Raw genomic sequence first — 12,273 nt, forward strand, 5'->3', positions numbered from 1 at the left:
GTAGGTCAGCCCAAGAGGATGCACAGACAGCTGTACCAGAAGCGAAAGTTCCGAGCAAAGGGCACCCTGCTCCCAGGCTCCAGTCAAGTCTCAGCTTCTGAGAGGTTCAAAACCCTCTGGGCTTCTATATCCACTCGCTTCTCCCATCCTCACAATCCCTGCCTCCCTTTTCCCTTTTTTCTCCTCTCTTATTCCCTTATTCTACCCCCTTTGCCCTTCTGCAGTAGACATCTCTTGCTTTGGCCAGCCTATCATCCATTTGCCCATCTTTTATCAAGAGCACCCCAATTATTTTTGGAGGACCAGCCCTCCCCCACTCTCAAACCATGTGTTTTGGGTGGGGTTGGCTCCTCTCTCAGCTCTAGAGGTGACATGAAACCCAGTCTTCAAAACCTCCCTCCAGCTCTGGTGGCCAGTTCAAAGATAAGTGCTGAGCTCCAGTCTGGGCCAGAGAATCAGACCAGGACATATAGTCAAACTTACAGGAAAGGAAAAGCTCTCATATTCTTTTCCATAGCTCAGGAATTGTGAGGATGACCGTATGAATCTACTGGCAGCCGAAAAATGGCTCTGCATGTTGGGGTGGGGGATCCCTTTGAGAGGAGAGAAGGCAGAACTGGGAAATGGAGAAAGACAGTGGATCCTGGGAATATATTTTGAGTAGCTGGATCCAGCTATGCCTGAAACGAACTCCTTTATCCAACTGTACAAACCATTAAGTTCCTTGTTTGCTTAGGTTATAGTGAGTCAGATTTTTAGTCACTTGCAACCAAGAGTCCCAATATAGCTTCCTAAATCCAAATTGTTCATGGTCTTTTAGGTCTTGGAGTAAATTCAGAGAGGAAGTTCATTATTGTATGTACTCATTTGAAACCCAAGAACTGGAGACTGTAACACTGAAATGATCACACTCCTAAATTGTACCAAAGATCAGAAGAAAACTGGGGCCTTTTCTCTCCCAGAGCTACGGTTTGTTTTTTGGTTTGCCATAAAATGCTACATTAAATCAAGGTGTTTTCTCATATGTAGATGTTTTATTTCTCCCACCAGAACATAAGCATTTGACAAGGCAGGGGTGGGAGTTGAGTCCTAAATTTTTCACATGCCCTGCAGCTTATTAGCATAATATATAATAAGTCCTTGTTAACCAGTCAGTGAGTTAAGAAGGTATTTTGTTTTGTGAGATTTTTGTTTTAATGCTTGCAAGATGAAATGTATTACTTTCGGGGTTTTTACTACTGAAAAAATATCAGAGTGTAAAAATATAGTTGTTTTCAGCAACTATAATCACTTCCTGCAGGTTTCAGGCTTTTTGTTTTTACTCAAGCAACATTTATTCACATCTGCATTTATTAACTAATGTAGAGAAAAAACTATAAACAAACATGACAAAACACTAGCATTTTTGCTTTTGCTTATGTGGAGGAAAATAGCAGTCCAAAACAACTATAATTTGGGGGTTCTATCTAAATTACACTAAATTTAAAAAATACTATTAATTCTCCCTGGGGAAATAGACATTAGGCAAGTGTTCAACTTGACTGTTATATTTAGAAAATCAGCATCTATGTGCTTTTGTTATTTTGAATAGTGTATAGCTACAAAATAATATGAAATACTTGTGGTCTTATGTTCCTATAAGCTTTTCCAAGGTATTTCTAAATGAATGTTTTATTAAATATAAATTACACAGCATGGTTTTTTGCTTTGAGACTCATAGCAACCGATGAGGTTCTTCTGCTTGCTTTTTGAGATGTTGCATTAGTTTCCCAGGGCTGCCATGACAAAGTACCACCAACTGAGTAGCTTGAAACAACAGAAATTTACTGTCTCACAGATCTGGAGGCTAGAAGTTCAAAATCAAGGTGTCAGCAGACTTCTAAGGTCCTTCTCTGCCTCGTTCTGGAGTCCAGTGATGGCTCTCCGTCCTTGGCATTCCATGGCTTGCAACTAAATCACTCCAGTCCCTGCCTCTGTCATCACATGGACTTCCGTGTGATGGAGTCTTCACATCGCATTTCCCACCTGGTATAAGGACACCAGTTATAATGGGTTGTGGCCCATCTTAATAACTTTTGCTTAGTGTGGTTCCATCTGTAAAGACCCTATTTCCAAATAAAGTCACATTCAGAGGTACTGAGGGTTAGGACCGCACTGTGCCTTGCGGTGGGGATGGATACAGTTCAACCCATAACAGATGTATAAATAACATACATTTTTTTTTCTTTGCTTTTTAGGGCTGCACCCGCAGTATATGGAAGTTCCCAGGCTAGGGGTTGAATAGGAGCTAGAGTTGCCAGCCTTCGCCACAGCCACAGCAATTCGAGATCATTAACCTACAGAACGAGGCCAGGGATCGAACCCACGTCCTCATGGACACTAGCTGGATTTATTACCACTGAGCCACAATAGGAATTCCAACATTTTAAAGAAGTGTTAGAAACTTAGTCTTGGTCCACAGTATAGAAGGAAAGACCCTCTTTGGCAAGACTGATTTATGACTTGCAATTGAGACGCATAAGGCTGGGAGGAGATTAGACTTTGGCTGGCATCACCACTTTGAGAACCACCAAAATCAAGAGATGTAAATATCCAAGCCCAGTCTAGTAGAGAAAGATGCAGCACCTGTAATAATTTAGAATCACTAATATTTATAATGACACACACACACACAAAATCCCAAACCCCTCCATCACGCCTCTGTGCCCTCTTGCCATCAAGTCTGCTCACTTTCTTTTCCGGGCAGTTCCTTTTCTTCCCTCTGGACCTCCTGCCACGTGGTCCTCCCAGAAATGGCCTGGGGTCACAGGAACGCCCCCCCGCCACTGCTGTTGCTCAGGATTATCCCAGCCACCCGCCCGCATCCCCATCCAACTGGGGAAGGAGCAAAGGATGAGATGACACTGGAAGGAGTTCTGCTTCAGTCAAATCTAAACTTGACTGTAGGTACATTGAAATCATCAAGAGGTGGCTATAGTGGGGGTGACCTAGAAAAATAAGAAGGTGTATCAGCGTCTTCCTCGGCCTCTAAGCTATCTTTCACCTCCCTGGAGCCATAAATGATATCTCTTCTTTATGAATTTCCTGTGCTCCGTAACTGGGCACCCTTGAACAGAACTTATCTCCACACGGAGCACCACATGTCAAATTGCCCTGTTTCTCCTGAACTTTGAGCTTCGATGGCTGGGGTGGGAGAGGAAGGGAGGGAGGGGGACCATCACTGATCTAGGAGGGGTTAGTGACACAGAGGTTGATTCCAAAGCCGGCGCAGAGGTGGGGCGGGAAAGACTTGGCTCTGAGAAGTCTGGGGCTGGGAAAGGAGGCAGTGAATTACAGAGCACAAATTAGACACCAGTGACTGGTCCAAGCATTAGTTGTTAACTTACATCTTAGCTTCTGCCGCATTCCACTGTCAGTACCTGGAGGGGAGTTGTATCTTATTTTCCACTGCATCTCCACACCCATCAGCCCACCTGGCACACAGCTGACTCCAGTCTCTTTGGCCACATTTCATTTCCTGCAATTTGCAAAGCTCTTTCCTTTTTCTGAGCCTCAGCACAAACTGAAACATCTGATCTGGAACACGTTCCCTTTTCAAATGATGCACTCTTCCTTATCCTAGGATTCACAGCCTAAAGCTTAGTTCCTGAAGAAATCTAGCTCTATTTAAATAAATCACATACTTGTGCACACACATGTGCACTCATACACACACACACAACATTAGCTTCCATCACAGCATCCTGTTTAGTTTTTCCATAGCCCGTACAACAATCTGAAAAGGTTTGTTCTTTGTATACTTCCTCCACTTGGCTGTACCTTCTAGGAAGAGAAAATTTATTTCCATTTTGTTCACTGTTTTAAATTCTAGCAATTAGCTCATCCAAGAACCTCAGTAGATAAAAGTTAAAGAACAGAAGAATGAACATATAGGAGTTCTTGTCATGGCTCAGTGGTTAACGAATCTGACCAGGAACCGTGAGGTTGTGGGTTCAATCCCTGGCCTCACACAGTGGGTTAAGGATCTGGCATTGCCGTGAGCTGTGGTGTAGGTCACAGATGCAGATCAGATCCCGTGTTGCTGTGGCTGTGGCGTAGGCCGGCAGCTACAGCTCCTGATTTGACCCCTAGCCTGGGAATATCCATATGCCGTGGGTGCGACCCTGGAAAAGACAAAAAGACAAAAGACAAAGAAAAAAAAAAAAAGAATGAACATATAATCAGAATGTAATAAACCTATAAGAATATTCACACTATGTTACATGGGAAGGTAGCATAAAATAAAGATGGCATCTTGGACCAGAAGAGGAAAGATGAATTAATAAATAACTATCTAGGATTGATTAAGTAACCAAAACCAAAGCTGAATCCACTTCTTTCTTGTTCTACAGCAAAATCAATTCCAAATGAATAAAAGATACAAGCCTTAAAAAATGAAGATGATAAAAAAACTTGAAATTGTACAAGAAGTCTTCATCATCTTAATGCAAAGACTTTTTCAAGCAAGCCAAAGAAGAAAAGATGGATATATTTAAATCCATAAAAATGACAAAACACTTCCTGTATACACACCTACACACTCAAAGCATAAACAGAGACAAAAGACAAACTGGAGAATTATAACTGTCATACTTGATAACGGCCTAGATTTTATTACATATATTATTACAAGCAAATAATGAAAAAAATGAATAATTCAAAATAAAAATAAAGGACATGAACAAGCAGACCACAGGAAAAAATCATACAAATGGCTTTTAAGAAATGGGATATATCATTTTAAGAATACCAAAGGAAAGGAATGTAAATTAAACAGTGAGATAACCATTTTTCATCTTTGAAACTGGCAGCAATGAGAAAGTTTGATAATCTCTGGTGCTGGCCAGCATGTGGGGAAAGGAGCACTGGCATATTATTGCAGGAAGGGATACGCTTTGTCTTTTGAAAGCCAGCCTCGTGGGTCAGCTGATCTTTGAAAGTTGTTCAGTATTTCCATGTCTGTGTGTAGGGCAACTTGGCAACATCTCTCAGAATTTTAAAGCACATACTCTTTGGCCAGCCACGGCATGCTAAGATTTTATTCTCCTGATAAGCATGCACACATATGCAAAGATGCATAAATGAAGATAATCATGCAAAAGACCAAGATAACCTAAATGACTTCGAAGAGTGGACTAATTCAATAAGGTTTGGTTCATACCCATAGTAGACTATCATGCGACCACTGAAAATCAAATGCGCTACTGTCCTGTGTCTGTTTAGCATATGGAACACACGAGGCATGGAACAGAATGCAATGTACAAACCTATTTGTTGAGAAAAAAAACAAGCCAGAGATAGATACACAGAAAGGCAGATAAACATGGCCGTGTATGCAGCCATTCTTGGAAGGACCCAAACCTCAGAGGGGAGGGACTCAGAGCTCAGGAGGCTTCCTTTTCATGGTATCTTTTCACATTATTAGGGGGAAAATATGTCATCTGCACATACTGGTTTTTTAATTTAGAAACTCGCTAAATTACAAAAATGATGTTAGCATACCTCAGTGTAGGCTTCAAAAAGATTCTTTGTGATAATAATAGTGATGTTAGTAGAATAATGTTTTTCAATCTTCTTTGGCTAATGCTTTTATCACTCCAAGGTACAGAATTTTAAATAAGTGCCTAAAATAAAAATGAGTAACTCTTTCAATAATCCAGGTTTAGCCCTTTGGTTGTAAATAAGATTTTCAACTTTAAAGCCTGCACTTGAGATATTAATAAATATCTTATTTTTTTTAAATAAATACCTTATTTTAAAAAGATGGCCAACCAAGGCAACGAACGTGGGCAGGTTAAGCTCATTTGTAGCTGCTGCCACTCCCTACCCATCCCCAACAATGTATTCAAATTCAATGCCAAAGGTTACTTATTAAACTCAAGAGATATTATGCCCTGGGAAAACCTCTATAAACTTAGCCTGCGGGAGAACTGATCTCTTAATGAACAACTTTCCCTGACAAAACCGAAAATGGGCAATCGTCATGTAAGTATTTACTGCTTTGGGAATCAAAGCAAGTTTTAATTTTGGTTAGCATGTCGACCAGTTTAAACTATGAATGCATGATTGATATTTTTATCATTGTGATTGCTCCTAACTGCTGGTTTTCACAACAGAAAGCATATTTTTAAAATGCATTTGGAATATATTTTTTCTCCATTGGTTGGAAATCTCTTAAGAGGGGCAAAAGAGAAGTGTTTAAACCAAGGTGGTAGACAGTGCCTTGCAGAAAACAAGTGGTTAAGATGGAATTTGAGGAATGTGGACTAAATCTGCCAGTTTGTAGCAAAGCCACACTAGCCACTGTTGGCTTGGGAATTCAGGTTCATGCTGCAAATATCAGTGGTCGAAGGTATAAGTACTCCCATAAACCCATATAACTTAGACTGAAAGGTGAAAATATCCCAGTATTTTTCCTAAACAGCATCAAACGACCAGCTATTTGCAAATATTCGTGCGATGGATTTAATATTTTACTATTCTTCTGAAATGTCTAGCATGTCTATAACTATAAAACACTGATAAAAATACTACCATTTGGAACCAACCATGCACAAGGCAGGTCAAAGCTAAATCTCAATTTTTTTTTACAGTGAAAAATGCATACCTAAAGCTACGGCAATACGAATTTTAATAAGGTTTTGTTGTACCACTCTCGCTTCCCACGGGAAGAAGGATTTATTGTGTGTACACCAGGAGCGAAGAGAATAAAACTCCAAAGTTTTCTGTAAACTAGAACTTTGTTTATAAGGTGTTCTCCTTTGCTGTAAATCAAACTTGCCCTCAGATGATCAGAAACCTACAAGCGTGTTCTTTGAGAGGCATTACTTTTAAAATCATCTGTAAACAGCATTTTCATACCAGCCAGGGTGATGAGGCTTCCATTTAGGTAATCCTTCAAAGAAACGGCAACCTGCTTTTAAAATACTTCTGATCCATGCAGAGAACCTCAGGTAAAATCACCTGCCCTTGCCTTAGCAGCTTAGGAGGGTGTGTTCATCCCTGTAGTGAACCCCATGGGCAGCTTGCTTGTGTGAGTGGTGCATTTTATGTATCTCTTTTTTGAATCTTCAGAGCCAATCTTACTCCCTGTCAGAAGGCAGTCACCAGGTGCCCAATGGGCATGCCCAACCCTCGGCAGCCATGCAGCCTCTCAGCCACCGGTCAGGGAGTGGACAGCCAGAGTCCCATCAGCCTGTAAGCACTCTATTTTCCCTCCGAATCATAGATATGATCAGGTTTTCTCCTGGGCCCCCTTTCACTCACCAATGACTTGTCCTCCTGGACTGTCCACGATCCTCTAGTCTGAAAATGTCACTATCAGGGGTTACTTCCAGCAGGGAAATTATCCCCTAGAAAATGATTGTTACCATATTTTCAGCCAAGGTAAACCTGTACTCTGGGGAGTCAGCTTCCCTTCCCAAGGGTGTCACTTAATGGTGGCCTGGAACAGAGTACATGATCCTACAATACGCTATTGATGTTGTGAAAATACTAGTGGAATTTAACATGTGCCCAAGGAATGACTATGTTACAGACTGTGTTTCTAGATAAGCAAATGCAAACCTTTTTAAAAGATGAAAAGTTGTCCCAGAAATGACAAAGTATTTGCATTAGAAAGTGACCTGAATCTCATGTACAAACTTAAAACTTTGGTGTTAATGGTTTTAAAGCAACTACACAACCAAAGCAAAGTTACAAACGAAATGCTAGTAACATCCAAGCCGATGATGTGCAAAAACATCTTACTGATTTAGTGTTGGAGATCGTGGTATTTTGCTGAGCTTAAAAACTGTTCTCAGTATAAAAATGGTGCGAATTGCTATAATGCGGGGGTTATTTGAGTGGCAGCATGTTTAAAATATGATGTGGTGTGTGACTTCGTTCTCCTATCACGTTTCTTTACCCAAACTACTGAGAAACTTTTGTTTGTAAGACTCCCTGTAATACAATTGGGTCTCCTCTTGGCTACAATGCAGGCTTTTTATATTAAACCTCTCTATGTCCTCTGTTATTTTATCATTAGCTTGCAACAATTAAAGCATGGCTATTGGTCACGCTTTATAAATAGAAACACAAACGCAGGCATTGAAATCATGGGCTAGCCCCTGGTCATTCCAATAATCCAATATGCTTTATATTAGCTTTTATATATTAGTTATTTTCAGCATGAAATACATTAAGTTATACTAATCAATAAAATTAACATTAAACACGTGAATTAATAAAAAGTCTGCTGGGACAGTTTAATCTCCAAAAATGTGTCCACAGACCAGGGTCCACAGACAACTGTTCGACAAACCGTGTTCTAAAGCCAATAGGATGTTGGCGGGAAATTACATTTTCCAAGGTACCGTGATAGGGAATCCTAGCCAACTCTGAAAACAGAAAATTACTTCTTTCCTTTGTGCTTTCTTCCAAACCTTTTGCCATTTTTAACGATTTTCTTTTTTTTTGAACTGAAGACATCATGTTTCTGACCAACCTATTTGGAGCAGTAATAACCAATACTGGATATTAATGACCATTGACTAGAACACACGGCGTTCAAAGAGTTTGCTTAGCCTGGAGGACTGTCCCTGTGCTCAGTGAGCTTTGTGCAGAGACAGAAAAATAGACCCACTGAAAAACCCTCTTAGGTTTAGCCAGATGACTCTTGTTTTCTACTGTGTGAGTTGTTTTCAAGAGAATCACAATTTAGAGGGAAACAGAATACTGAGACGAATAGCAAGATGACTTTGCCATAAGAGTGTGGCTGAAGGGTAAGGACAGGGTTAGAGACAGGGAAGGAGATTTAGGGGAGTCACGGATTAATGTGGAAATAATCACAAACACAAGGGGACTATTGATTTCTGGAATTTTTAAAGAGGCTAACGAACAGGAGCTAGGAAAGACTACTGCCTTGCTACTCAAAGTGTGGACCCTGGGCTTGTAGCAACATCCATGTGGCCTGGGTGCTTGTTAGAAATGCAGACTCTCAGGCCCACCCAGAACTACTGAATCAGACTCTGCATTTTAACAAGATCCTCTAGTGATTCTCATGCACATTAAAGTCTGAGAAGCACTGGACTGGAGAACACGTTCTTAAACTTGGCTGGACATTGGAGTCACCAGGGGGGTTCTGAAAACCACCGATGCCTGAGTCCTACCCCAGGGAGTCTGAATTAATTGATCTGGTGGTCAGCCTGGGCATTGGGAAGCATTTCTAAGTGCTCCCCAGGCGATGCCAATGAGCACAGAGTGTGAGACACGGTGAACCGGAGCACATCACAATCCTTGCAAGCGCAGCTCAGTGCACCGCTGATGACAGAAGTGTCACCGTGAGTGCCTGTAAATGAAAACCAACTTGTAAATGTCAGAACATCTGCTCAGCGCTCTGCCACGCTGTTTGTGAACATGTTGCATTTATGACTCACTTGTGCCAATATTTAGCTACTACAAATAATGTCTGAAATGGAGAATAGTTTGGAACTTGTAGCAGGGGAGCCCCAGGCAAGTTCAGACAAAGGTGAATTGGGAACACCTGGGAGCCTCATGGGGTGGGTGGGGATGAGGTCCTGATTCCTGAGAAAAGAAGGGAGGCTCTAGAGCCCCATAAGAATGTGCTTGGGAGCTGAGGACAAAAGTAAATACAGCTTTAACCAAGAGGGTGCACTAAACTGTGATCCTCAAAGAGTCATAGTGAACCCCAAGCAGACACCAGCCTAGACCATGCAGTAATCTCTCTCCTATCAGGAAATCTTTTATCCCAGAAAGTTAGCCCTTTAGATCACCACCACCCATAGAAGAGAAAACAAAAAAGGGCCTCTGATGTCAAAACATGACATGGGAGTTCCCGTCGTGGCGCAGTGGTTAATGAATCCGACTAGGAACCATGAGGTCGCGGGTTCGGTCCCTGCCCTTGCTCAGTGGGTTAACGATCTGGCATTGCTGTGAGCTGTGGTGTAGGTTGCAGACGCGGATCGGATCCCACGTTGCTGTGGCTCTGGTGTAGGCTGGTGCCTACAGCTCTGATTCAACCCCTAGCCTGGGAACCTCCATATGCCGCGGGAGTGGCCCAAGAAATAGCAACAATAACAACAACAACAACAAAAAGACAAAAAGACAAAAAAAAAAAAAAAACCTGATATGCACTAAAGCATACCTTCTTTTAACAAGCTCCCATTCAAAGTCTGGTTACATTTCAGGCACAACTATACAACCTTGGCTTTGGGGGTTGCTTGGCTATCATAATCTATATTATTATCTGAAAGAGGTGGGGGGAAAGGCTTCCAAGATCAAATATATTGACAGAAGGAAGACCATGCAAGTGTAACACTTGATACATAAACTTGGGGGAGCCTGGGGCCACTTCACGCAGGGGATGAGCTGTGACGCAAACAGCGCACACAGGCATCTCTGCTCAATCACGCAGCAACATGGACCAAAACTCCCAGGGATGATGGGCTTCCTTGGAGGTTCAAAGAGGACCTTCTGAAATGATGATGATAATAACAGACCTTTTTCAAATGATTGCTAGACTGTGAGCAGTTCTGAGCAGTGTGGTCCATAAAATTTGAGCCCTTCCCTCTACTCATGTACATATGCCATTTAGTCCTCAGAACAATTTTATGAGGGAAGTACTATTATTCTTATTCCCCTTTTAAATAGGTGAGTGGTAACCATGTTGAGATAGGGGGACAGTGAAGCCAAGAGAGGTTACATAATCTGTTCAAGGTTGTACATCTAGCAAGAGGTGAACCATGAATTTGGGTTTGGGTAGAAGTTCTTCATGCTGTGTCCTGGGCTCACACTATACCAAGCAGAAGCAAGCTGTTGGGATGTCTACAAGTATTGAACTGGATGATCACTTCATCATCTCTTTAGCCCCACTCCTGAGCTTCCTCCTTCTCCCCTGCTCCCAAGCTGGATCAGATGTTTCTCCACAGTGCTTCCATAAGACCCTGCATATAAGGCCATCACTCCTTTCCCATGTGATTTTAGAACTATTTATACTGATGGCTCCCTGGGGCTAGGGCTGTGTCTTATTCATCTTTGCATCCCCAGTACCAACACAATGCCTGGTACATGGCAGATGCTCAATCAAAGCTGGATGCATTCATCCATTCATTGCATTTTCTAAGTGAGCCTTAATCAAACCAATGTTTTGCTCAGTTGGAGTCCAAACCCTTGTGACCCATCACACCCAAGACCAACGTGGGGGTGAGGTCCCAGTATCTGTATTTTGGAAAAGTCCCCCCAAGTGATCCTAATGGAGAAGCATGGATCTAATACCAGGTATTCCTCTAGTGCCACAGTCCCAAATGTGACCCCAGGCCAGCATCATTGGTATCACCTAGGTTCTTGCTAGAAATGCAAAGGTTTGGCTCCCCACCCCCAGATCGACTGAATCAGACACTTGGGGGACCACCCAGCAACTGCCACTGAACAAGCCCTCCAGGTGATTCCGACATTTGAGAACAAGTGTTGCAGCAAAAGCCTCCCTCCGGGCCTCATTAGAGGTGTGCCCACGCCCTATGAACCACTCTAACCACTCAGCTTTAAATGCCGAGATACCCTGATGATGGCATTTAAAGCTGACTTAGCCCCATGTCCTCCTCCCGGGCCTCTTCCATCAAATGCAAGGAACCAGCCCATTGTGCTCCCTCCCTACTCCCCACCAGGCTGTACCCTCTCTCACCTCTCAACTTAGAGCTGCATAGTGAGATGGCCCCATAAAGGCAGGAAGTCCCTTTCCACCCTCCCAGCTGGCTCAGTATATGCTTTTAGAGAAACTACCACGACCCAGGTACCATTTGAGGTTCTGAAGTCAAAAAGAGGAATAAGATAAATGACCACAGTCCATGCCCTTAAAATAGCTCACAGTCTAGTTAGGGAGGCAAACAAATAATTATAATGATGGGTGATGGATGCACTAATAGAAACGTGTCCATCGTAACAAAGTTCAGAAATTGGACAGAGGAGGGAGTGGTGCTGTGTGAGAGAGATGAAGTGGGTTTCTAGAGAGGGGAAAGGCATCTTTGTAACATAGGAGCACAAGTCCGGCTCTGGCCCTGCCAAAGCACCCAGTACATCACACAGTGATTGCCTGGGCAGCTGCTCCCCGGTCCCCCAGGCTGTGAGCTTCCGCAGGGCAGACTGTCTTACTCATTGACACGTTGCTTCACCTCTGGGGACTGACACATAATGGGCACTCCATACATATTTCTGATAGAAAGATCAAAGGATGGGGAG

At 42.5% G+C, this 12,273-nt stretch overlaps 1 protein-coding gene across 3 annotated transcripts in view; it reads left to right on the plus strand.

The window, feature by feature from the left end:
- The window catches only part of ANXA13 (annexin A13), a 58,359-nt gene continuing 51,964 nt past the window's right edge, over nucleotides 5,879-12,273 (plus strand). For 2 of the 3 annotated variants that reach the window (XM_021088956.1, XM_021088957.1), the window contains exons 1-2: nucleotides 5,904-6,024; nucleotides 7,114-7,236. In XM_021088956.1, the coding sequence (XP_020944615.1) occupies nucleotides 6,010-6,024; nucleotides 7,114-7,236 (138 nt within the window). In that variant the 5' untranslated portion in view covers nucleotides 5,904-6,009. Of the gene's footprint in view, nucleotides 6,025-7,113; nucleotides 7,237-12,273 lie in introns of all 3 variants that reach the window. The other variant, XM_013996500.2, reaches the window with a different exon arrangement.

The sequence above is a fragment of the Sus scrofa genome, chromosome 4 (genome assembly GCF_000003025.6).
Source record: "Sus scrofa isolate TJ Tabasco breed Duroc chromosome 4, Sscrofa11.1, whole genome shotgun sequence".
NCBI lineage: Eukaryota > Metazoa > Chordata > Mammalia > Artiodactyla > Suidae > Sus > Sus scrofa.